The sequence below is a fragment of the Petaurus breviceps genome, unplaced genomic scaffold, assembly GCF_028583685.1.
Source record: "Petaurus breviceps papuanus isolate PSGF00001 unplaced genomic scaffold, PetGlider_PUasm1.0 76, whole genome shotgun sequence".
NCBI classification, from domain to species: domain Eukaryota; kingdom Metazoa; phylum Chordata; class Mammalia; order Diprotodontia; family Petauridae; genus Petaurus; species Petaurus breviceps.
In genome coordinates this window covers 9,352,715-9,379,863 of record NW_027186473.1, presented here as the reverse complement: position 1 = coordinate 9,379,863, position 27,149 = coordinate 9,352,715, and the positions used below count along the sequence as shown (strand labels likewise).

Sequence of the window (27,149 nt, the reverse complement as noted above, 5' to 3'; positions counted from 1 at the left end):
TATTATTACTGTCATCTGGACAAGAAAAAGGAAGCATCAGAATGTTGCTTTAAGGAAACTGCCACCCCCCTTCAATTAGAATATTCACCCCAAAAGTGGTATTGATACTGTAAATATAAAACTGGCATCTAAATATAAAAGGATTAGTTAATGTCCTCTTGCCAGATAAAATGGAAGAAAAGAACCAAGCTAAATATATCTCGTCAATAACTGTCAAAGAACAACTGTAATATGCCTAGAATCTCTGTAAATATTTCTCTTCAGATTGAAAAGTCTTCACTGACTTACATTCACCACATAAGTAACAGAGCAGTTGCTGGTCTTGTTAAAAATCCTAACCATAATATTTAGCAATGACCTTGGTGCAGCAGTCTTTGTACTATGCCTAAACTTCATTTTTCTTTTTAATATTTTACTTGATATTTCAGAGTTAATACACTGAAAAAGAGCTTCTTTAGTTAAAAGTTTTTATAGCTAAGAACTTCCAAAAAGGCAGATCACTTCTATCTACATACTTTTTTATGATCTACTGGTGAAACCTCAATGGCTCTACCATCTTAACCAAAAAAAAAAAAAGTACCAACTCAGCATAATTTTAAAAGGTTTTGAAGAAGAATGCAGTACTAAAATGAAAATTTTTAATGTTTTTATGGCTAATCACTTGCCTTATAAAACATCCCAGTAAGGTGCCATAAAACTATGGGTCTTTAGTTACTAAATACAATATTCCAACATTAGCTGCCTCTAGTTCCCACATTCTCTTTTTTGCATTCCTTCCCATCTTTACTACTAATAAATTAAGAGAAAATTATTTTTATTCTACTATTTCAGGAACAAATTCATAGCTGAAAAGTGATCAGTAAATTCCAAACATGATACAGAATTATAACTGAAAATCTTCAATGAAAAGTGGCATTTGAAGAATATTATGATCAGTTTTATTTTTTTAGTGGAGGATTTTATACATTTTGAAATTAATATTATGCATACAGAATCAAGAATCCTTTATCTTGCCTATTTCCAACTCATGGCAAAATGGAGGCATTTAAATACGCGGAAAATGATCATTTCAATCATCGCAACTATTTAAATTCAATCTTCAAAATATAAACTTTTTACTTTAAAATTAGTTTTAAGTAAATATAATATTCACAAAATATTTTAATAAAAGAAATTTAGCTTTTAAACACCATAAAAATACCCAGTCCTACATTAATACTGCTGAGCAGCACTTCCTTAGTCATGAACTAGGGCAACAGAAGAGACTTCCTGTTGGGAAGCAGCTGTGACACACTAAAATTCTCTTCAGTTACTGAGACATGAAAATATTAATAGATTGAAAACAGTGTTTACCACTACACATAATATAAAACATATATGCTTTTTCTCACACCTTTATTATAATTTTCCAAAAGTAAGCTTAAATATTAAAAAGTATGATCATACATAGCATGGTGTAGTGAGTAAGTGAATAAAGAAGCCAGTCTCAAAGTCAGGAAGACCTGGGTTCAAGTCCTTCCTCTGATACGTCCAGGCCATGTGACCTTGGGCAAGTAAGTCATGGAACTTCTTGGGGAGCCCCCAGACAATTCTCAGAGTATTATCTGCAGAAGGTGCTGATCTGCATTGGCAGAGGAAGTTCCTCTCCCGGAGCTCCCTACACCAATGAAATCACAAGTCTTGACCCCAAAATTTAGTTTTTATATATACCTGTCTGATGATCGTCTTGCCCAACGTCTTCTGTTAAATTCTGCAAGAAATAGTTTTGCTATTATCAATAAGTCACACATCAAGTTTTATAATTCAACATTTTCATGAACATCTAAATATATACTGACTCTCATAATCCCCCCAAAAGCTCTTGTATAAATAGTGATTTCTGTTTTCATTATATTTACTTACCAGCTTATTAAGGGTGTGATAAATCTTGTGAATATTTGCCAGTGTTGAGAGATGAGAATTCAACTGAAAGTCTTTAAAAGAAACAAAAATCAGTTTCATTTATTTCCCATACCCCAAAATAAGGTTGTGTAACTTCAGATGTCAAGCTAAATAAAAATTCTGATACTAGCTAAATACTAAATTATGAAATTCAATATATAGCCATCCTACCTTCTAGAAATTAAATAATTCTCAACTTAATGTTAATACCTAAATTCTAAGACCTTATATTAAAGCCAAGATAGTTTCTATATGAATCCTATTAAGTTTAAAATAAAAATATATTTGAATGGCAAAATCATGCCAGTCATGCAACCAAAAAGAAAGTACCATTAAGTTTAGGAAAAACAAGCCCCATAAATTCAAAATATAGGTTCTGGACACACAGAAAAGCACACACTTTCCTTTTTCCCTCCCCAACAACCATTAGCGTATTAAGTATTCACTCACCAAACAGGAAGACAATGGAAAATGTAATAATTATGGTTTTCTTAAGCATATTAACTTGTAGTAATGGTGGTTATAACCATACGCAAGTGGTTGCTATGCACCAGAATGTATTTCTAAACCAAAAAATTCATAAAGTCTTACTATGCCAAAACCTTAATAATTTGTGGTGAGAGCCTGAAGTCCTAAAACATTATAGATTTCCTATATCTAAAAATATCACTCAAAAACACAGTGCTTAATATGCTTTATCAGAAACGAAAGGGACAACTAAAATTTTAACTTTCATAAAGAACTATACTAGATGTGTATTTAAATTCTGGATGTGCAACTTACTACAGTCTCCTCATCTATAAAAATGAAGGGGAAGGAAAGCGAGTATCTCTAAAGTCCCTTCCTAGAATGTTTTGAGCCTATATATATAAATACTGACTACACAAATCCTCCTCCATAATAAAACCTATGTCCTTCTCTCCAAGAAAAGTCCTTGACAAGGCATGCCCGAATTGCATTACTCTAAATCAGATGGTTTTTTTATGTGTCATAGTGCCTTTTGGCAGACTAGCAAAGCCTACAGACCCCTGCTCAGAATAATGTTTATACGTTCATAGAATACATAGGACTACAAAAGAAACCAATTATATATTGAAATAATTTTCCAGATGTATTTTTTTAAGTTCACAGATCTCAGGTGAAGAACTCCCTCTTCAAATGATATTCATCTATCAAAAACACTGTGTACTAAAAAAGCAGAAGCTCCCTACCACACGGGAGAATTTTATTTGTTGTACAAGTCCAATTCAAATGAGCTTCAATACAGCAGACACACTGGTTCCAATCGATCAAATAGTAAGTATTTATTAAATACCTGCTATATAGCAGGCACTATGCTAGGTTGTGTACTTACAAAACAATAATTTAGAGATATTTGTATAGGATTAGATCTTTCTATAGTTCTGGCTACAACTATTAACCTACAAATTAGGCTGAAAAGGAAAACATTTTTTAAAATTTCTCCCCACGCCCCCCTCCCCTCCCCCCAGCCCTTTGTGGAGAGCTTTAACTATTCACAAAAACCATGAGAAATCTTAGTTTAGAGCATGCATGGGCAATAAAGTCAAGCCATTCAGCTGTGTCCAATTCTTCAGAACCCCATTTGGGGTTTGTTTGGGGGGTTTTTTTTTGCCTTTTTTGCAAGAGGGACGGCAGGGCAACTGGGGTTAAGTGACTTGCCCAAGGTCACATAGCTAGTAAGTGTTAAGTGTCTGAGGCTGGATTTGAACTCAGGTCCTCTTGACTCCAGGACCAGTGCTCTATTCACTACGCCACCTAGCTGCCCCTGGGGTTTTTTTTTCTTTTTTTGCGCAAAAATACTGGAATAGTTTGCCATTTCCTTCTCCAGCTCATTTTACAGATGAGGAAACTGAGGCAAATAGCCATGACTTGCCCAGGGTTACAGAGCTAATGTACATCTGAGACCACATTTGAACTCAGGTTTTCCTGACTCTAGTCCTGGCACTTTATCTATTGTGCTACCTAGCTGCCCAATAAAATTAAATAGGCTGATGATTTAATCAATCAACCAGAATTTATTAAGTTCTTAAGCAAGAGGCCTTTATTTGGTAAATTTAACTCACAAGGTAAGGATGTGTGGCATAGTTGGAAGTAGCCAAGAGCCTAAGGAAAAGAGCCAGAGAACACATAGGGGAATTTGAGTTTCAGGGCAGAAGGTGAGAATACATAATGGCCCTGAGAATGACTGCCCCCAGAACTATGGGACTGTGTTAAATCATACTCACACCATTCTTTCCATCAGGAATGATGAAGGAAGAATGGGTACTTAATAGGGAGGGATATAGTCTCACTCCAATGTGTCTGATTTGCTTCCCACCTTTAATGCCACAAGCAACGAGGCCTAATCAAGAAGGCTACATAGAAGATGTGAATTTTGGAAGTTTTCTAAAGGATTTTGGAAAACGGAAGGGGTCCCAGGCAAAAGATGGTGAGTTCAGAAAAGAGAAAACCTGTCCCAAGGAAGACCAAATCCCAGACTACAATATTAGCTCACTTGACACTTACAAAACCATGTTTTAATTCAAGTATTACAAGCTTCGAATCCAAAAGAAAAACAAAATTCAAAAAATGCTATATGCAAGTAAATGAATGTTTAGAATAACCTATTATGTAAGTGGATTAAACTAAAATAGAAAGGTCTAAACACCAAGTATCTGAAAGGGTCTGATTTGCCCACAACACCTTTCATGATGGCAGTCTAGACATGGGATGGTAAGGCACCAAGGAACCCTAACACTGTGCCAGAACACAGCTTGCATTTTTAAAAGGGGATCCATATAAAGATTAGGTACAATATAAAGAATTCAATTTTACAAACTCTTAGGCCAGAAAATCCATGTGCTATTGCGGCAATTCTTTCATTTCTTTTCCTATCCAAGATTTCATACCGCTTTCTGAACCACCATCTCAGCCCAAATTTCAGTGGGAAGGGGGGAATAGATTAGATTGTGGCAGGGTGAAAAAATTAACTTCTCCAAGGTTTTCCATGATAAAGACTTTTCCATGAGATAGACTCCGCAGTTTCTCATTTTGTGAATAAGGACATTATTTTGCTTCACAGAAATTTGCAACTTCAAGTAGTATCCTTTCTAAGTTTAAGAAATGTAAATGAATTAAGAATGCTGGGGATAGAATATATATGCATACAAAGATCTGTACAGAAATATACAGGATAGTCCAAAAGTCTAACACTACAGGATGACTTTTGGTCCACCCTATATTATCAAGTAAAGATTTAATCTACTCACTATGATCCTTGTGTATAAGAACTTTATTCCCTCTCCCCTATTCTGAATTAATGTTGAATCCCAAAGAAAAAACAGTAAGTACTTCTGGTAAGGTTACAGATTTCTCAATCTAAAGAACAACCCAAGGCTATATTCCTGGCACTTGCCAGATAATTAGCCTATATCTTGTTAAGTGTTAACTGTCTATTACTTTTTGCATTCATCCCCAAAGACCAGCCAGAGAAGTAAGGTCTCTCCCTCTTTGAATAACTTCATTAGATAAGTGTCCATCTGGACCCTAAGTTCCATAGTACCTAGTACCATAGGTTAAGACTGTCCATGATCTGGGGCGGCTAGGTGGTGCAGTGAGTAGAGCACCAGCCCTGGAGTCAGGAGGACCTGAGTTCAAATCCGGCCTCAGACACTTAACACAAAAACTAGTCGTGTGACCTTGGGCAAGTCACTTAACCCCAACTGCCCTCCAAAAAGCAAAAAAAAAAAAAAGACTGTCCATGATCCCCTTTAGTAACCTTCAGTATGTCAGGGAATATTTCATTCAAATACTCTTATTTCCCTTCAACCAGTTACTAAATTCAAAGATCCCAAAGCCCAGCTTTGGAAGCAGAGAGAATAGTAGATTAACAAACACTTTGCTCCACTGATTACCATCCTGGAACTCCCCCCAAAAGAGGTAACCTCTTTAACTTGCCAGATAGATTTTTTGTTCTCCACAAAAGGAAAGATAAAAAGTCACAAAAGTCATCTGGGGAAGTGCCATACCTCTGGAATTTGGAAACAGACCTAGAAGCCTGTAGTGCCCCAAGCTATCACCTACAGATAGATTTAAAGAGTATCTTTAATAAACTTCCTTTGGACACAAAAGTCTCATGCATGGATTCATTCTTCCCTTCCCTAGTGTGGACACAGAGCAGAGAGAGGCATTTTCTGACAAATGTAGGAATAAATGAGTAGGACAAACTGAAGGAGGTTCATTCTAACTTTCAAATTCTTCAAACTACAGTGAGTGGCTCTAATTTAGAGAGGAAGTGTGTACCTGGGTGCAGGTGCCCATTGTGGAAAAGGAAAATAATGGATTAAAGCAAAGTATTCTAGTGTGTACTACTGTAATGAAATGCCAAGGAAAGGCAACTTCCCAAGGTTCAAAATACCAGCATAGGTGCTCTCCATTTTATTCAGTGACAAACCAAGAACAGGGAAGATCAAAACATAACATCATTCAAAATACAGCATTTACTAAGTGTGATTAAATAATCTCCAAGCACTACCCCACCCCAGGACCTTCCAATCATTCAATCAATTACAAAGTCTCTGTTCTAAATACTTCTCCACTCCTAGGCTGTACCTTCATTTGGTCCATCACAAAGCACAAAAAGGTCAAAAGTTCCCCACCCCTGGATCACAACTGAATCTACCCCAGAGTTACCCCAGAGTTATGAAGTTTAAGCACAGCACTTAATACCCAAATGGAGGTCTTTTCTTCATCTTGACACGAGGCAAGTTCTCAGCAATCTTAGTTCCTGGGGAGACAAGGCTTAGCAAGGCCACAAGATACATTGCCAGTCCCTTCATTAATTCATCCTCTGTCTGTAGAACAGTCCTAGACCCCCTGAAAACATTAGCAAAACCCTCTCCCAGGATTTCTGTAAACATACAACGAGAAAATCCTTCTTCAGGGCTTCTGAACCAAAAGGAAGGTTCCCAGACCCCTGCAACAACAGCACTGCCCTTCACCAGTGGACAGTATTCATCCTGTCTGCAGGACAGTCTCCAGACCCCTGCAACAACAGCACTGTCCTTCACCAGTGTTCACTCTCTGTCTGCAGGACAGTCTCAGGGCTTCTTAACCAAAAGCCAGGTTCCAGGACTTCTTCAACAACAGCACTGTCTTTCACCAGTGGACAAATCTGGCAAAAGAACATCAAAACAGACAGACAAAGTACCAGCAAAGCAGCCATGTCTCCTCAGTCCTTGGCAGCTCAGGGGGCAGGTCTCAAAAGTCCAGGGCAATTCAAAGTGGCCACCAGCAATTTTCTTAGTCTCTCTCTCTGCCTCCACGAGGTGCTGCTTCCAAAAAAGTTCTTCCGCCTCTCTTTTGTCTCTCCAAATCTACGTCACCAGCTCCTCCCAGTTCAGGACTCTCTTTTCACATCAACAAGTCCATCCCACAGGTGGGATTAACAAGCTCTGGGTTTTAACACAATCAATTTGAAAAACCAAGCCAATACAGGGGAATCTTTAAATGCCATTACTATCACAACTACACAATTTCAAAAGTAACCAGAAAGTCTGTCAGTTTTTTACTTGACAGCAAACAAAAATGAAATTAAAAATAAATTCATTGTGATAATGCCAAATTTTTCAATTTAAATCTTGTTCACTATTCATGACAAATAGTAGGGCCTGAAATCTGAGACAGATTTTTGTGTGAAGGTAAAGATGTTGAAGTTAAAGATCAAATAAAGTTAATGCCTATGATAGCAGGAAAAACCAAATTAATGAATTCTGTTTATATTTTGAATCTAAATGCTAATTTGAATAATTGATATTATCTAATTAGATATTTCCATGAGTATAAATTTAGCTTCTTAATCCAAAATGTGAATTTCTGAAATGGAAATTCTATTTAATTCATAAATAATCATAAATAGCTAGTAAGAAAAGAAAAACCTTTGATAATCAAATTATTTGTGTAAAGGGTAAACAAAAGATAATTCAATAAATCAGCAAATATTTTACTAAGCTCCCACTAATTTTCTAATTGTGCATCCCTGCCCACTTTACCACCCCCTTTGTTATGAGTAAAATTGTAACCATTTGTATTTTAAAAGTTACATATATGTGTGTGTATGTACATATGACAGAAAGAAAGGAAAGGAATAAACATTCCTATAGGGCCTACTATGAGCTAGGAACCATGCTAAGTGCTTTACAAATATTATCTCATAACAACAACCCTGAGAGGTAGGCATTATGATTATCCCCATTTTACAGCTGAGGAAACTGAGATGGACAGGGGTGATTGGCCAAGGATCACACAACTAGAATATAAGGCTGTTTCTGAACTCAGGTTTTCCTGACTCTAGGCCTAGCACTTTCTTTTTTGTGACAGCACCAGCTCTAGAAAGCAAACCCTTTGGGGCAGAGATTGTTGGGTTTTTGCCTTTTTATTCCCATGCCTTAAACATTTGTTGTTCAGACATTTTTAACTAATTCTTGTGTTTGACTCTTCATGACTCCATTTGAGGTTTTCTTGGCAAAGATACTGGCGTGGTTTGCCATGTCCTTCTCCAGCTCATTTTACAGAAGAGGGCACTGAGGCAAACAAGGTTAAGTGACTTGCCCAGGCTCACATAGCTAGTAAATGTGAAGCCAGATTTGAACTCATGAAGATGAGCTACATGTCTTAAACACAGTAGATGCTTAATAAATGTTTACTGAATTAAAAATAAGTGAAATTAATGTGCCATTTTCAAGGTTTCAAAAAGGTTTAGATAAATCCTCTTACTGGATTGTCTCAGTAACCCTATGGCATAATATATGCATTATTACTCTTATTTCACAGATAATGAAACACAAACTGAAAAGTAACGAGACTTTTTCTAGGATCACACAACTGATGTCTGAGGTGTCATCAACCCCAGGCACTCTTGATTATAGACTCTAGAAAAGTGTACAAATCCAACTTGTTTAGAGGGGAGAGACTCTTGTTACCTATGTAACACAGGAAAACCTCAGAAGTGTTAACTATTTCGATGGACATATTAGATTCACTAGGACTTTACTTCTAAAGTTTAATGAAAAAATCAACCTAGCAAATAATCAAGAAAAAAAATCAGTTCTGAAATTTTTATATGAAGAAAACTTTCAGTCACTCTACGAAAGATAAAAGCTGCATTTTTCTCTTCCTGTAGTCAATGAATTTCCTTACTTTACAAAATGACATCACCCTTGAGACATCACAACCTTGTTTGCATTCACAACCTCTACACTGGCTATATAAACAAAAGGGTAAAATTTTGTGAATTTGTTTATTATAAAATTTTGGTGCAAGAAGGGACCATAGCTAGTTAAAGTTCAATTCTGAAGTCTCCTGAGAACAAGAAAGTCCACTTGTCTAAGTTTTTCACCCACAAAGCTAATCTGTACCAGTTTAGGATAAGAATCCAGAATTCATTCCTGTCAAGTGCTATTTTTATTAAACCATCCTAAATCTAACTGGAGCAAAACTTTTTATAGCAATTATGAACATTATTACCAGAGCGGGAAAGGAGACCATACAGCAGAACCTGATCTCAAACTATACTACAAATCAGTAATCATTAAAATTATTTAGTACTAGTAAAAAAAAAAAATAGAAGTAACCAGTAAAGCTTAGGTACAAAAGATCCAGAAGCAATAGAACACTGATAAACTGAGGGATTCCAAAGACTAGGGCTTAGTTTGGATTTATTTTTCAACAAAAACTGCTAAGAAAACTGGAAAGCAATTCAGCAGAAATTGGGTTTAGTCCAAAATCTCATATATACCACAACAAACTCCAAATGGATATGACTTAAAGGTAATATAATAAATAAATATAAGAACAGGACAGAATACCTTTCACAACTATGTTAACAGTTTTTGACAAAGCCAGGGACAAAGGAACCCTCAGAAGATAAAGTAGACTGTTTTGATTACATAAAATTAAAATTTTTTGCATAAACAAAACCAATGCATTTAGGATTAGAAGAGAAGTAATTCACTGGTGGAAAATTTTTGTGTTAAATTTTTCTGATGAAAGTATATCTAAACTATATAGATTATTGATACAAATATGTAAGAACAATCATCATTCACCAAAAGATAAGTGACCAAAGAATTATCAAAAGAAGAAAATAAAGCTAATGAACAAATATGGGAAAAATTCTCTATATCAAATAATAATAAGGAATGTAAATTAAAATATGTTCCATCTCATACCCATTAAATTGGCAAAGGCAAAAAAAAACTAGGAAAATGATAATTGTTGAAAAGGCTTTGAAGGACAGGCACACTGATGCATTATTTCTGGGAGCCATGAAATAGTCCAACAATTCTGGAAAACAATTTGGAACTATATCCAAAGAGCTGTTCAAATTTGAGTATTCTGTAACCCAGTGATATTCCAAAGAGCGAAAACACCCACATGTTCAAAAATATTTATGGCAGCACTTCCGTGGTAGCAAAGAGCTGTAAACAAAGCAGAAAACCATCAACTGAGAAACGGCTAAACAAATCATGGTATATGATTATGTAATGTAATATTACTGCAATACAAGGAATAACAACTGAGACAGATTTAGAAAAATAGGAGGATTTGCATGACATAATAGAGAATGAAGTAAGCAGAATCAGAACAATTTACACAGTCACTATTAAAAAATCTGTAAGTGAACCCTTCCCCCTAAAAAACTCCCAAATAAATGAATTCTATCAAACGTTCAAAGGACAATTCCAGTATTGCGGAGCAAAAAAGGGACCTCATCACACTCTTTCACGACAAATATGATTTTGATATCTTGAGTCAAAATTGAAAAAAAATTATATACCAATATCCCTAATGATGCAAATATTTTAAATAAAATAAATATTAGCAAAGAGTAACTAAAACAACACATCAAAAAAAAATTATATACTACAACCAGAATGAATTTATACTATGAAAGCAGGGTTGGCTTAACATTAGGAAAACCCAAAAGATAATTAACCTAGTTAATAACAAAAACTAAAATCGGATAACAATGGAGTAAGAAAAAGCTTTTGACAAAATATAAAACCCATATCTGTCAAAGATATTAGAAAATACAGGAATTAGTGGACATTTCCTTAAAAGGATAAAAAGTATTATTTAAAACCAAGAGAAGCATTAAATGTAATAAGAATAATTTTAAATCCTTTCAGATAAAATCAGGCTTCAAACAAGGATATCCACTGTCATTACATGTCCATATCATACCCATATAGGGCATAGTACTTTACTAGAAATGCTGACTAAAGCAATTAGAGAAGAAAAAGAAATTGAAGAAGTAAGCATAGATAAAGAAGTAAAATTAGCACTATTTACAAATGACATGACAGTACGTACTTAAAGAACTGAAAAGAATCAACTCAAAATTAAACAAGAACTTTAGCAAACTTGCAGGAAATAAATCCATAAAAATCATAATCATTTCCGTGTAATACCAATAAAATCCAGCATGAGGAGAAAGATAAAATCTATTTAAAATTACTACAGAATATATAAACTATCCAGGAATCTATCTTCTAAGATATACCCAAAAATTATATAAAGAGAATTACAAAAAGCTGTTTATAGAAGTGATAACAGACATAAATAATAGGAAAAATATCAAACGCTCATGAGTAGGACAAGCCAACAAAAATGATTGTATTCCATAAATTAATGTATTTATTCAATGTCATTTTAATCACACTACCAAAGAATTGCATTACAGAACTAGAAAAACAAATTTATATGGAAGAAAAAAAAATTAAGAATCTCAAAAGAAATAAAGAAAAAATGGGAATAAAGGGACCCTAGCAATTCTATATATCAAACTATACTACAAAACAGTAGTTCTCGAAATAAGTTGGTTAAAAAATGAAGAGGATGATCAGTGGAAAAGAGTAAGTATACCACAAAATAAAAGCAAAGGAACCTAGTAGCTTAGTGTTCAATAAACACTAAGACCCCAGCTACTAGCAACTTACTATTTGATAACTACACAAAAAAAAAAAACTGGAGAGTTGTATGAAAGAAATTAGATTTAGACCAGCACCTCAAACCTTATGACAACATAAACTTAAAATGGATACATGAATTAAACATAATAGGTAATACCATAAACAAATTAGAGAAACATGGGAAAAATTACCAATCAGATCTGTGGATAGAAGAAACAACCATGCAAAACTGGGGATTAAGATGATCACAGAAGATAAAAATGTGTAATTTTGATTACATAAAATTTAAAAAGTTTATAGAGAACTGGCCCTAGAGTCAGGAGGACCTGAGTTCAAATCCAGCCTCAGACACTTAACACAAAAATTAGTCGTGTGACCTTGGGCAAGTCACTTAACCCCAACTGCCCTCCAAAAGCAAAAAAAAATTTAAACTTAAAAAAATAAATAAAATTTTTTTTTAAGTTTTGCAAAACAAATTGAATAAAGTTAAAATTAAAAGGGTAACAAGTGACTGGTGAAAAAATCTTTACCAAGTTTATCTGATTAAGGTCACATTCCTTTGGGGAGAGGGGGATGAGGCAATCAGGGTTATGTGACTTGCCCTGGGTCACACAACTAGTAAGCATCAAGTGTTTGAGGCCAAATTTGAACTCAGGTCCCTCCTGACTCCAGAGCCAGTGCTCTATCCACTGTACTACCTAGCTGCCCCTAGGTCTTATTTCTAAGATATGTAAGTAACTAATTCAAATTTATAAGAATAAGAGCCATTTCCTAATTGATAAATGGTCTAAGGATACGAACAGATAATTCTCAAGGGAAGAAACTCAAGACTATCAATAGTTATTTTTTAAAAATTCTCCAAATTAGGGGTGGCCAGGTAGCACAGCGAGTAAGAGCACCGGCTCCAGTGTTGAGAAGACCTGGAGACCGAATCCCGGGATCAGACACTTAGCACCCACCCAGAAACACCTGGCCGTGTAACCTTGAGCAAGTTACTTAACCCTGATTGCTTTAAAAAAAAAAAATTTGCTTAAATTTGCATTTCTCTTATTAAATTATTAAGTTACTAGTAATTTGGAGAATTTTTTTTTAAAGCAATAGGGGTTAAGTAACTTGCTCAAGGTTACACGGCCAGTTATTTCTGGGTGTGGTGCTGAGTATGAGCCCGGATTTGATCCAGGTCATCCCGACTCTGGGGCCAGTGCTCTTACTCGCTGAGCCACCTGGCCGCCCCTAAGCAATTGGGGTTAAGTAACTTGCTCAAGGTTACACGGCCAGGTGTTTCTGGGTGGGTGCTAAGTGTCTGAGCCCGGGATTCGATCTCCAGGTCATCCCAACACTGGATCCAGTGCTCTTACTCACTGTGCTACCTGGCCACCCTAATTTAAGCAATTCTAAGGCACCTGCAACAGAGTGGGAAAAATGACTAGAGAAAGACAATGACAATGCTGAAGGAGCTACAGGAAAACAGGCACATTCATGCATAACACGTTAGTGGACTTGTAAGTACAACCATTTAGAAAGCAATTTGGAATTATACACAAAAATTACTAAATAGTGTGTATGCCCTTTGATCCAGCTATACTACTGCCAGATTTATACCCAAAAGAGGAAAAAGTCCTACATGTACAAAATTATTGACAGCAACACTTTTTGTGGTGAAAAAAATCTGAAACATAAGAGGATGCCCATCAATCGGAATTAACGGCTGAACAAACTGTGGTATATAAATATAAGGGAATACTATCATGATATGAGAAATAAGGATATAGACCATTTCAAAGAAACACAGAAAAGGACTGTGAACTGGTGCAAAGTGAGCAAAACCAGAAAACAATATAATAACATCAATATTATTTTTAAAATGGAAGGATTTGTAGAAAATGATGGGTGAAAGGAGTAGAACCAGGTAAACAATTTATACAATAATATTATGAAAACAGACAACAAAAAGCTGTTTTTACAGCTTCGAGAGCTGTAAAAACGTGTTTTATGCAATTCTGGTCAATGGAAGATCAAAACAAAGGCCATTCATAATTCCGGAGGAATAACAAATCATGATGTTCACCTCCTGACAGGGAGGTGATAGATTAAACATATGAGTCCATATTATTTTACTATGGAGAGTGGGGGAATTTGTTTTGCTTGACTCTGAAAATCTGTTAAAAAAAGAATTTTTCTTTTTTTCCCCCAATGGGATGCAGAGAAGGAAGAAAGGAAACAAGTATTTATTAAGTGCCTACTATATACTAGGCACTGTCACCTTACAAATATTTGATCCTCCCAACAACCCTGGGGGGTTGATGTTATTACTTATCCCCATCTTAACAGCTGAGGAAGCTGAGACTGAGGTTAAGTTACTTGACCAGGGTCACACAACTAGTTAGTGTCTGAGAATACATCTGAACTCAGGTCTTCCTGACTCCAAGTCTAGTAGTCTACCCACTAAGCTACCTAGCTGAGAAAGAACATATGTTAGGTTTTTTTTAAATTATTCTTTTAAAAAACAAGAATTAAAATGTAAAGAAAAATAAGGTTTTAAGATCTATGATCAATAGCATGAGCAATCACAACTCAAAAATGATGAAGAATTGCCTCTTGGAAGACAGAGAAGGAACTAGAGAATCAGAACGAGACAGTCAATGTAGATTTGACTCTCAGGACTAAATTTATCTATAAGGGAGGATAGGGGAGGCAGCAAAGGAGTAGTGGTAATTATACTTTTAAAAAAAGATGAAGAAAAAAGGAAAAAGCAACAATAAATCATTTAAAATAAACAAAAGAGAAAAGAAATTTCATAAGGGGACAGACAAGCCAAGCAGTATTGGACTACTATGTTAAATCTGAAAATATTTTAAAGCTGCATATAGTGGAAATTCATGGCTTCATATGCAGTATTTCTCCCCATTCTTTGTATAGGGAAATATTCATGATTGTTAATGTCCAAAAGTTCCTTTGGCATCCACCCCAAAAGTTTCACAATTAAACCTCTGAACACTGAATGAAGACTCCTTATCATAAAGGCCAAAAATATTTTAAAGACTGGATAAAATACAAAATTATATGCCAAATTTAAATATAGGAAATATTAATAAATAGGACTCAGTTTGATTTCCCCAAATACACCTTATTCTCTTGGCAAGTAAAAACTAAATATTTGTAAGCATAAAACCACTGACAACTCCTTTCATCGATTAGTGAGTACTAGGTTTCTACTCTCTTTCATTATAAACAAACCAGCTATCCAAAACAAAAGGGTTATTTTCTGATGTATTACCTCACTATTTTGAGTGGTTATGTTGTCCTACTAATTTTACAGATATAAAAGTGATTCATCAACAGAAGTATGGCATACAGGTGAAAGACAGCATGGTATAATGGATACGGGACCAGACTTGAAGCCAAGAAAACCTGGATTCAAATACCATGATATCATTATTTCCTATTTATCCTGCATAGAATAGCTTGTTTGTATATTGTCTCTCTCCAATTTAGAGAGCTTCTTGAGGGCAGGGCCTTCTTTGTTTCTACAGCACTTAGTGCTATGGCATATTGCACAGTGCCTGGAATACAGTAGGCACTTAATAAATATTTACTGACTGACTTATTTTCTGCTAAATGTATGCTACTATGCAGAAATGGCATTCTTACTTAAGGGCAATAAACAACCAGTAAAAAAAAAAAAACATCACTTTCAGCATGGTTTGTGTAAAAGGTAGAGAAGGAAGGAAAGGAAGGAAGGAAGGAAGGAAGGAAGGAAAGGAGTAAAGCAAGAGAAAGAAAGATGTTACCTCAGTTCAACTTCACCAAGAAAAGAAGGAAAGAAAGAACAAAGACACGGCATATTTTCAAAAAAAAATGACATGTACTCTATAAATATAAGACCAAGGGTATTTTTGTGATCCTGAGTATATACCTCCCTTTAATATGAATGAAATTTAAATGTTTGTATGACCTCAACCTGGCCATCTCTAGCTTAAGAAAAAGGATATAGAAATACTTTCATTGTGTATATAGAAATACATTTCATTCAATTGGTCAGGTAAAAATGATCAACCAATCAATCAACAAGCATTAACTAGGTATCTACCAGGTACTGTGGTAGGGGCTGGGGATTAAAATACAAAGAATAAAACCACTGCTATTCTGAATAACTTCCAACAACTTGGTATGGGGGTTAAATGAGATGAAATAGCATCAAAAATTGAGGGCGGCAAGTGGTGGAGGGCAAAGTCCTGAAATATCTTAAAACTTCTCTGACTTGGTCAAGGTTTTCAAGAAGATCCAGAGAAACAATGAGACAACTAGGTTAACTAATTTTACAGGTACTATTCACAACCCAGAGTCATCAGCTGAGAAGAGCCATGGAGAGGGAGGGGATGTGGAATAACAGCACATACATACATGTGTATAATATGTGCATACATATTTTTTCACCTGGCACAGGATTAGAAGAAAATGAGTCAAATGATGTTATTCTCTACCATTTCTAGCTTTGCATAAATAGCCTTCACTCTTCATTTTTCATAGTGAACAAAAAAGAATGCCTGAACTGCAGTCTATAAATTGGGGACAAGAGCTCCAACATCCACCTCACTAAGTTGCTGTGATTCAAATGTAAACAAAGTACTTTGTTAAACATAAGACCTACATAAATATCAACTATTATTATTCTCCAAATATTCTTTATCTTTCAACTAATTCCATCAAGATTTTTTTATTTCTTTCTGTTTTTCCTCTTATAATCTTTCTTCTCCACCCCTTTGGTCCTTTTAAAAATCAAGTAATAAGTATATTACATCAGAAACCAAAGATCAGACATTTAACTGCATGCTTTTAGACCACAGTAATTAGAAAGTCACCTAAGTCAATGCAAGAAGCATTTTTAAGCATGTGAAGGTGTTTTGCTAAGTGACAGGAATAAAATGACAAAAAAAATAAAAGCAGTCTCATATAGGAACACTAACAATTAGTAGAGGCAAAGTCTAGGAAGGCTACCTATAGGAAGTGGCACTTGAAGTAACAGAAGTGAAAGAAGAGATAATTCATGCATTGGGGGTGGAGGAAGGAGGAGAGGACAGGCCATGTAAAGGAAGAAGACTGAAGAAGGGGCACATAATTCTTAAAAGAGGTAATTTAAACAAAGCAACTAGCCCAACATACTCTATACGGCAGAGGAATTTTGCTAGCAGCAATACAGTATAGATAGTATGGTCCTAATTTTGTTTTGGATTGTATAGCACGAAGAAAGATTAAGAAGGTCAAGTAAAAGTTTACCCTCAATCTAGGACTATTAATTCTTCTGCATACAGTTAATTATTGATCAGTTTGTGCTAATTCTTAAACTAGAAAATTAATAAAAAATAATGTTCACATGAAAGGATAATAGTAGCTTGCATTTATATAGCGCTTTAAGGACTGCAAAGTACTTTACATATTATTTTATCTTCACAAGGTAGATGCAATAATTATCCCCAACTAATTTTTCAAATTAACGATGTTTCACATTCAATATTTTTACTGGAATATCTTGATTTGAAATTACACTAGAAACTCAAAATTCTACAATGAAAAGGAATGCTTCATTTGGAACTAAAGTTTGTAACTCAATTTTTTAAGTGTTTTAACAGAGTTTAAAACTTTAAAAAGTTTAAAATTTGTTAGAGTTTTAACAGAAACTCTAACAAGCAACTAAGAAAAGGTAACTAGGGAAAGTTCATAAAGTTAAATCCACTAAAGCAAGTGATCCTTTTGGGGAACAAAGCCTCACCAATGCACTGTGGTAACCTCCAGCTAAGAATTCTAGTATTTTCTTCTGTTAGTCTACACACAATAAGAGAAAAGCCCTAGCAAGAACATCACTCCTCTCTGCAAAAGGGTTTGGATGTTTAGTTTCAAGTGAACTGTTTCTTATCAAATATCATAAATGCTTGCGAGTAAGTAATGTTTTCAAGTTTTCAAGGCATACTGGAAAATTCACTTTCAGAGGTAACAATGGCATTGAGGGGAAAAGGAGGAAAAAGTCTTTTCCCATCACTAATTTGCTGTTCTTGATTTATATGTCATGGAAGGCACACTAAAAAAAAATATTTTTCTGAGCTAAAAATAATACAATTAATCATAATTTTGTGAGGAGTTAAGCAGTTCAAACCTGAAGTAAGGTACCTAGTATGCTTGAAAAATGAACAATGAGGAATAAAAATATTCGAAAAACTGAAATCTCTGATACTCCCCCCCCCTTTTGTTCTCCATAGACAGTATAATTATCAAGTGGTACTTTCCTTAACATCGCTTTCAAAATAAGCAACAAAGTACCTCAAAGGACAACCAAAAAAAGATATTAACACTAATATCAGGCTGACCACCTAAGAAAACCTATCAGCATTAATTCCTGTCTAATCTCAGAATGTTGATTTTCTGTTCATTTCCAACTTGCCAATTTATTTTCTAAAGGAAGAGTTTTCCAATGTCTTAAATTTGTTGTTCATGTTAAGAGATTAATTTTTAGTCCCAGAAAATGGAATTGTTAGAAGAAACCAGAAAAATTACAATATTTAATATAGATTAGTCCCAAAAAAGAAGGTTCCAAAAGGGAAAAAAAAAATTTCTCTCATTTAATCTAGAACAATGTGTTGCTAACACAGTGTTTTTTTTAATCTTTTGTGTCATGGACTACTCTTTGGCAGTTTTGTAAAGCCTATGAACCCCTTCTCAGAATAATGTTTCTAAATACATAAAATTACCCAAAAATGAGTTATGTCTAAATACAATTTTCAAAACAATAAAAAAATTCATGGAACCCCAGTTAAGACCCCCTCTATTAAAGAAACAAGATTTCACTAAAATTACCTTTAAATTCCTCCCAACAGTGAGACCTGGCCCCTGCCATTATGGATCTTACAGCTAGTAAAGAAACAAGACATATGCATAAACAATTGCAATACAAAATAAAACAAATACCCCCACACTGCCCAAAAGATAACTATAAAGTGAATTCTAAAATAGTAAAAATCATTTCTAACAAGGGAAACTAAGAAATATTTCATGGAGAGGGTGACATTTGAGTTGTCCTTAAAGGATGAGTAGGATTCCTACAGAGGACTCAAGAAGGAGAAGGGCACTGGATTTCAGGCACAGAAATCACAGGATTTAGAGCTGGAAAGGGCTCTTTAGAGAACTGAGGCACCTCTAGAGATGTGAATTAACTTGGTCAAGGTCAATTGGTCAAGACAGCAAAGAGAAAAGCCAAGATTTTAACCCAGATCCTCTGACTGGAAAGCTCAGGGCTCTTTTTCGATTATACTACAATGACAGTAAACATGGAGCCATGAACACAGTATAAGGGAGCAAAATATAGGAGATTTCAAAGTTTGGCTGGAGTTCGTATATAGAGCATAAAAGAGTGAAACGTTAGACAAAACTGGAAAGAGGGGATGATGGCAGCAGATTGTGGAGGGTTTTGAATGAAGGCTAAAGAGGTGGCATTTTATTTAGCAGCCAGTGGAGAACCACTGCAGGATTCTGAGCACAAGACCAATATGAACTCGAAATCCGAGTAAGGAAGAATGATGCACCACTAAAAGAAGGAAGGGTAGGACTAGAGCTGGGGAATACTGCCAAGAGGAAGTCTCTAATACTCCTAGTTAAGTATGATTTACATTTAACTTAATGGAAAGAAATGGGAAAATGGTATAGATGAAAATATACAAAAACAACTGAAGATGCTCAGTTCAGAAGAAAAACCTTTTTGTTTCATTCAACAAGTATTGACCAAGCATCACAGCATTTCATTAGGCCCCAGAACAGGGTAAATAAACACCATGACACAGATTGCTACGATGACATAGACAAAATACTACAAGGGATAGCTGTAAAAAAGAACAGTGGCGCAGTGAATAGAGCACTGGCCCTGGAGTCAGGAGGACCTGAGTTCAAATTTGACCTCAGACACTTAACACAAAAACTAGCCGTGTGACCTTGGGCAAGTCACTTAACCCCAATTGCCCTCCAAAAAGCAAAAAAAAAAAAAAAAAGAAAAGAAAAGAAAAAAGAACAGTTAAAATACTCATAAGAAGACTGACTCAATCAATTAGCATTTATTCAATGCCAACTATACTCCAAGTACTGTTAGGGCCTAGAGATGAAAAGAAGAAAAAAAGCAAGGAAGAGAAAAGAAAAGAAAAGAAAAGGAGTCCTTGCCCTCCAGAGTTTTCGATCTAGCCAATGGAGATAATATGTACAGGTATAAACAAAACAATTAAGATAATTTGAGGAGAAGGAGAAAAGCACAGTAGCTATAGGGATAAGTAAAGATTTCCTAAAGATGGCAGCTAAGAAAAATTTAAGAGGTAGAAATGAAGAGGTAATATTACATTCCTGGCATGGGGGGAGGGGGACCACAAAGACACAGAAACTAGTAATAAAGAGCCACATATAAAGAACAAAGATAGTTTGGACTGCAGTGTGCATAATAGAAAGAAATGCATAACAAGACTGAATAGGTAGGTTTGGGGTCAGCATGTAGAGGCCTTTATATCTGATCCTAGTAATTGGGAGCCATTAAATTATTGTATTGAATTGAAGTATACTGAGTAAACTCCTAAAATACTGAAAATCAATTTGGCAGCTGTGTGGAAAATGAGGTAAGAATTGAAGCAGGGAGAGGCTGCTGCAATCATCCAGGTGAGAAGTGATAAGAGCCTGAACTAGAGTGGCTATGTCAGTGACTATGGGAGAAGGGGACAAGAAATCTTGTAGAGATAGAAATGCCAAGATTTGGCAACTTACTAGATATATGAGGTGAGCAAAAGTGAATGACATGGAACTTTTGAACATGGCTAATCAGAAGGATGGTGGTGCCCGTGACAGAAGTAGTTAAGTTAAAGGGGATGGTTTGGAGAGGAAAGATAATGAAATCTGTCATGTTTACACTGAGTTCCAGATGTCTGTCTATGGGACATCCAGTTTAAAAAAACTATATTACGGGGAGGCCAGGTAGCACAGTGAGTAAGAGCACCAGCTCCAGTGTCGGGATGATCTGGGGGATCGAATCTGGACTCAGGCACTTAGCACCCACCCAGAAACACCTGGCCATGTAACCTTGAGCAAGTTACTTAACCCCGATTGCTTAAAAAAAAACTATATTACAACCAATATGAACAGCAGCCCTACTTTTTGTGGAGTACATAAGATCACTGATTTAAAAATGAAAAGAAATTTAGAAGATATCAAGTCTAAATCCCAATATCTTACAGATGAGGAAAAGAGAGGTTAAGTGAATTGTCCAGGGTACAGCAGCTAATTAAGTAGCTCAGGTAGGATTCAAACTCAATTTTTCCCTAATTCTGAGACCAAGGCAATGATAGGAATTGCTAATAGTCCATTGCCTGTAGCATCTGTAAAAATTTGACTTTCAGTTGAGGGGCAAACATTTTCTGTGTCCTTGGCCTTTTCACCTGACAATGTACCTAATTACAAATGTGCAAGAAATACTGGATTGAGACAGTGCCACTTTGTAATCTTGTAAGGTCAATTATTAAGAATACAGGGACTGTGACCACTTGCATTCTATAGTATATAAGATAATGAAAATAGCTAAGGTTTTATATAGCATTTATTATGTGCCAGGTACAGTATTAAGCACTTTTTATAAATATCATCTCATTTGATCCTCACAACAACTCTGAGGTAGGTACTATTATTCTCATTTTACAATTGAGGAATTTAAATGACTTGCCCAGGGTCACACACAGCTAGCAAGTGTCTGAGGCTGCATTTGAACTCAGGTCTTCCTGATGCTAGCCCTGGCCTCAATCCACTATGCCACTTAGCAGAAGAATCTATAAAGGTTCACTATATTCACTTGATAAAGACAATTTTCTCTGCAATATTCCAGATATAAAATAAATGTAACATTTAATTTTCACTACTGCTTTAAGTAAGAATACTGGCTACACAGAGTACTAAGACTATCAATGTCCTTGTCCACTGATGTATATTAATGGAGGGAGAGGAAAAGGATAAAAAAATGTTTGCAGCTAATTCACAGGGAGCCAGAATAATCTCACGTGTCCCAGCATATAAATATTCACATGCTTTTTGCCTTTAAGAACAAGAAATAAAGAGGGAAAAAACAACAAAGCTACCAGAAAAGCTGTAAGATTACATATTATATACAAAAACGTAAAAACCAGTAACACATCAATAATATTCTGATGCCTGCTATAAGATATATATATAGGAAGAAGACAGAAAACTAAAATTTAGAGACTCTTCAGTATGTCAGATTAACTTTAAAATAACCACAAAGACTACATCTCTTCCCTTTGGAGAAAGCTTGAGAAGAGAAACACAAAGAAAGTGGGAAAGAAGCAGTAATCTAATATTTCCTTTAGGAAATAAATTCTTAAGGCAATTATTGTTATATCTTCCAATTCCACCAGGCAACTTTATTTTTGCTTTTACCCCCCTCCCCCATTACAAGAGTGAATGTGCTAGATATCATATCACATATTTTCATCTTAACCAGGGTTTCCTGATAATTAATCACAACCTCTGGTAAAGCATGGCAAAGACAGATCACCTGAATCTTTCCCTCCAAACCTTACCCACTGCCCAATTTTTAAACCAGTGTTCAAATCCAAGGTTTCTTCTCTCCACACCCAACTGTTTCCTACTCCTTATTCATCACATCTTTTTGTCTTTACGCTGAAACGGATCCCCTGTGATGTCTTTCTACTTTCCGTTTCATAATCATATAACAAATGCCATTGTCAAAATAATCTTTCACCTATGCTCTGCTGTATGTCTCCCACAACTCAAAACTCTCCATTGCTATTTTTCTTAGCAAATTTCATCTACAATACTTAGATTTTATTTCATCAACAAATATTTACCAAGTAGAATTTATGCACCACTCTGTAATAAATAGAAAACCGAATAATGCGCTAAAACAAAAATTATCCTGGGAATGAAGAGAGTTGGCTCCTAGTGCCAGCTCCACTCCTAAGTAGTCAACGAACTCAATTGCTTAACCTCTCTGGGTCTCAGTTTCCTAATCTGTAAAGTGAGTGGGGATGGACTAAAGATAGGTAAAGCCCTTACAGATAGACCTCTCCACGACCAATTTAGAATTTTTATCAGTCCTTTGTCTTCTATTTCCTCTCTGTAATCACATCTGCTTCCCACACAATAATTAAAGTAATTTTCTTCTGTCATCTCCATATTTCATATTATGCTAGTTTTATGAATGGAACAAAAAAAATGTAAAATTAATCAAGTCATCCCTATCATTTAATTCAACAATTACCTTAAGACTACCTTTTTGGAAGCATAACTTATTAAGGCTAACTAATCAATTAAAGTTACTAATCAATTCCACGTGTTAAAGGAGCCGGTCTCCCTACCAGGGGTGAAAAGGAAACGTTCAGCCTACTAAATGTCAATAATGGAGAAAAAAGATACTTTTTTAAAACAAAAGAAAGTGCCTTTTTTACCCAGCCTCAAGCTAGCACACATTGTATACATGAATAATTAACAATAACAACTTATCTTCATTTTGTTTTTGTTTTCTTGTTGCCTGTTTTCTTTATCATCCTGATCTTCAACAGATGGTCCCAAAAGAGCTCTGCTCTACAAATTACTGTACACAACGTGATCGAAGTATTTTTTTTTAGCATTTTAAAGATGTTTGTTGTTGGCTTTAAGAAACAAATGCGAACATGCTAGACCCGAGGAGAAAACATGTCAAGTTTAGAGCCGGGGAGCCTCGGAGTCGGAACGGCAGGTGGATCCCCCGAGGGGCAGCGCAGCACCCGGTCGCGGGGCACCCAGCCCGGCGAGGGGCCGCCAGGCATTCTGGGACTCGTCTCCACAGTTACCCACGTGCATCCGACCCAACCGTGTTTTGGCACAGCCAAAACTACAGGTCCCATGATGCCTGCAAAATCCACCTTCCCCTTCAAACCCCGTGGTTTCAACTAAAGCCTGAAGTATCCCCCTAAAATTCCTCCGCCCTTCACCGAAGGGACGTGGCTGCTCCGACGCTCCAAGGGGGTCTGGGGCCGGTCAGGTCACGGGAAATCCAGCCAGGCTAAACATGAGAAAATGCGTCACAAGCCGAAGCCCTCCCAGGACCCAGAACCTGCCCCTACACAAAAGCAGCCTGCCCACTCGGCCCCCGCCCCCCGGTCCCGTCATCGCCGCTCCGGGGTTCACGCCCCGAAAGCCCCATCCTTCCTCGTCTCCCGCACTTGCCTAGGTCACGGACAACCCGGACACCTCCCCCGACCGGGGGCCGTCCCTCCTCACCCCCTGTACCGTCCTCTCGCCACCTCTCCTCGGGGCATCACCGCAGCTTACCCAGGGGCATGGCTGGGGGCTCCCGACCCAGAAACTCGAAGCCTGGCTTGGCTGGGCCAGCTGCCGGGGTCACCCAGCCCCCGGGGCGTGGGGGAGGGGGCAGGGAACCCTCCCACCCACTCCCAAAAACCGAGCCAGAGAGGCCAAGTTCGATCCCGTAATGTAGGACGGGCGACACCCCCACCAAGTCATTCTCGATGACCCTCTCCCGCAGTTACCCCAACCTCCATCCCCATACTGTGCCTCAACCCCACGTACCCCCTCCTACCACCCACCGAACCAATCCTCCCCCTCCTCCAAACAGTTCCCACCCACCCCCCCATCCAGCTTCCCCATTACCCCGCCTAGTTCCCCAACCCTCCTCTCTCCCCTGGCCCCCACAGCAGTCCAGCCTCTCCCCTCTCCCCAGCTGCTTTCCCATTCCCACACAGCCCCCCATTCCCCAGCCTGCTTCCCCATCCCCCATCATACCGTTCTTCCCAAGAACCCCGCCCCCTGGTGCCGTTCCCCAAGCCAGTCCTGCCCCTTCCTACTGTTCCAGTCCTACCCATTTACGTCCCCCAGTCCCCATACCCACATTGTTCCCCTCCCCCCAGGCTTTCCCCCAAACCCTCCCCCTCATATTGTTCTGCCCGAACCTCGACCCTCCCCACGCAGCTGCCTGCGTGCTATCCCCCCAAACTCCTCAAGCTATCTTGCCCCTTTCACCCCCTTTTATTATCTTACCCACACAGCACACAAACTTCAACACTCGCATCCCCCTACCCAGAGCCCCTCCTCTTCCTAGGGTCCCCCCAACCCTGACCCCTTCTGATGTTACCTTCATGCTATCACCCCCACCATCTAGCAATTTTATCTACCCTTCATCCCGCCCCCCCCCCCCCTATTTTTGCCCCCCCATAATATCGTTCACCCCCCACTCTAGCCCGCCCCCCCATGCAGGTGCCCGCATACCATCCTTCTCAATCCCTTCATTCCCCTCCCCTTTAATACCCACATGGTTCTCCCCCCATTAAGGTTCTCAACCCCCAGCCCCATCCTCGAGCCCCATTACAGCCGTTCTCTTGCAGCAGCACCCACTCCCCACAACTCACCCTCTCCAGAAGTACAATCCTTCCCTCCCGGCGTCAGTGCCCCACTGTCATCCCCGGCCGGGTCCCCTTTACCCCCGCACCTGGCCCCCCCCAACTCCCCAAAGAAAGCCAGCCCCTCCCCCTCTGCCGGCGCCCTCGTCCCCCCCACCCCCATCGCTGGGATGCCGGCCTGGGCGCGCCCTCCCCACCTCCACCGGACTACCCGCAGCGTCACGGCCGGCAGTCCCCCGCGAGAGAGCCGGGAGGCAGCGACGGCGGTGGTGGGGCTGGGGGCTCCGTCGGTGTGGGAGGGGGAAAGGCCCGGGCCGGCGGAGGGCGCGGGGGTCCGCCCCTTGCCCGCGAGGCTTATCACCCACTGTCCGCCCGTTACTCACTGACAGCGGCAGCATCCGAGTGCATTTTCGTGCAGCTCCTCCACTGCTCCCGCCGGCCCGGCCTCAGCTCTCCGCCTCCCGATACCCCCGCCGGCTCTCAGCAGCTCCGGCTCCTGGCAGGGTACCCGCGGCGGCCTTGGAGTCCGCCCCCGGCTTGCCCACCTGGCCTCCACCATTGGCTCTCCGGCTGGCCCGGCACCGCCCCCTCTTCCACCATTCGTGGATAGGGAAAGCGGGAGGCCGCTAGGTGGCGACCAAGGAAGACGAGCAGGCCCCACCCCTCAGACCCAGGACGATTGGCCTCCGACTCCGATCCTCGCCCTAGCCCTCGCTGGAGGCTTCCTGCGCCACTAGCCGGTTGGAGCCGGTGGCTGTCACTCAGCCCAGGGTTCCGAAAGCGCGTGTAAAGGGGCAAGGCTTGGGGACAGGTTGAGGCTGTCCCCTCCCCCGGGTCCTCGGGCTTGGGATTGGTGGAGAAACAGACAGCACACTGAGAAGGGCTGGCCTCCGAGACAAAGCCCAAGAAACTGTCCCAAAAGAGCCGGGAGGGGCGGGAGCCATTAGGACCGCCCCCTCCCCATGGCCTAAACGGGATGGGAAGACCCAGGTTAATTCCATTTCATCTGAAAACTCAGCTCCTGCTCTTCCTTCCCTCCATCCCTGGCCTCCGGCCACCCCCACCCCAACCCACCCACCTGCCCCTGCAGCCCTCTACCCGGGGGGAGTCTAGGAATCTGGGCTTGGACCTCTCCCGCAGTCCTGCATTCCTTCCTTTACCCCACAGCTGCCTCCGGCCCACAGCCGGCAGCTCTCGGTTGGGGTGGTGGGCACTGCCTTTCCAAGGATCAGGCAGGGGCCCCTCTTTCGCGCCGCAGTTCTTTAGCCCTGAAAAGCTGCGGTTTCCAGCGTCTCCCCTTTAAGCACCTTTTCATGAGACAAATCTCTTCTCCCAAGTGCTTGGCACACAGCAGGTGCTTAATAAATGCTTGTTGGTATGACTTAACTAGTACCTCTAGAATCAAGCATATCCACCTTTGTTTGAGATTTTAAAACTCTTTAATACCTACCTATCCTGTCTTCCTACACATTATCTCAAGTGTGTCCTAGACGGTCCAGCCTAACTGGCCGTCGGTTGTCCAGCACACCCAAGCGTGCATCGTTCCTCGACTTCGCACGTGGCTGTTGGGGGGGGGGGGCTCCCCTAAACCCCTCCCCAATAGGCACACCCTCCTCACCTCTGCCTCTTGAAAGCTTGCGTTCGTTCAAAGTACACCGGGATGCACCGCTTTCTGCATGCAGCCTACCCACCAGCAGCTAATGCTTTCCCTCCAAAATTATCACATCAGTTTCGAACCCAGAAGAAGATGGGGCTGAGCATGCGCTGAGTCAACTTCCGGTGACAAGTGCCC

The 27,149-nt window shown here is 38.9% G+C and overlaps 1 protein-coding gene across 5 annotated transcripts in view; it reads right to left on the bottom strand.

Annotated features, from left to right (window-relative positions):
* DCUN1D4 (defective in cullin neddylation 1 domain containing 4) overlaps positions 1–25,905 on the bottom strand; it is a 108,454-nt gene extending 82,549 nt beyond the window's left edge. The window contains exons 1-3 of one of the 5 annotated variants that reach the window (XM_069105213.1): positions 25,741–25,905; positions 1,903–1,973; positions 1,711–1,750 (exon numbers count right to left, since the gene is read on the bottom strand). In XM_069105213.1, the coding sequence (XP_068961314.1) occupies positions 1,711–1,750; positions 1,903–1,973; positions 25,741–25,765 (136 nt within the window). In that variant the 5' untranslated portion in view covers positions 25,766–25,905. Of the gene's footprint in view, positions 1–1,710; positions 1,751–1,902; positions 1,974–18,761; positions 18,781–24,272; positions 24,447–24,743; positions 24,763–25,740 lie in introns of those variants that run through there. The other 4 variants (XM_069105216.1, XM_069105214.1, XM_069105212.1 and 1 more) reach the window with 4 other exon arrangements.
* Between the last annotated feature and the right edge of the window lie 1,244 nt (positions 25,906–27,149).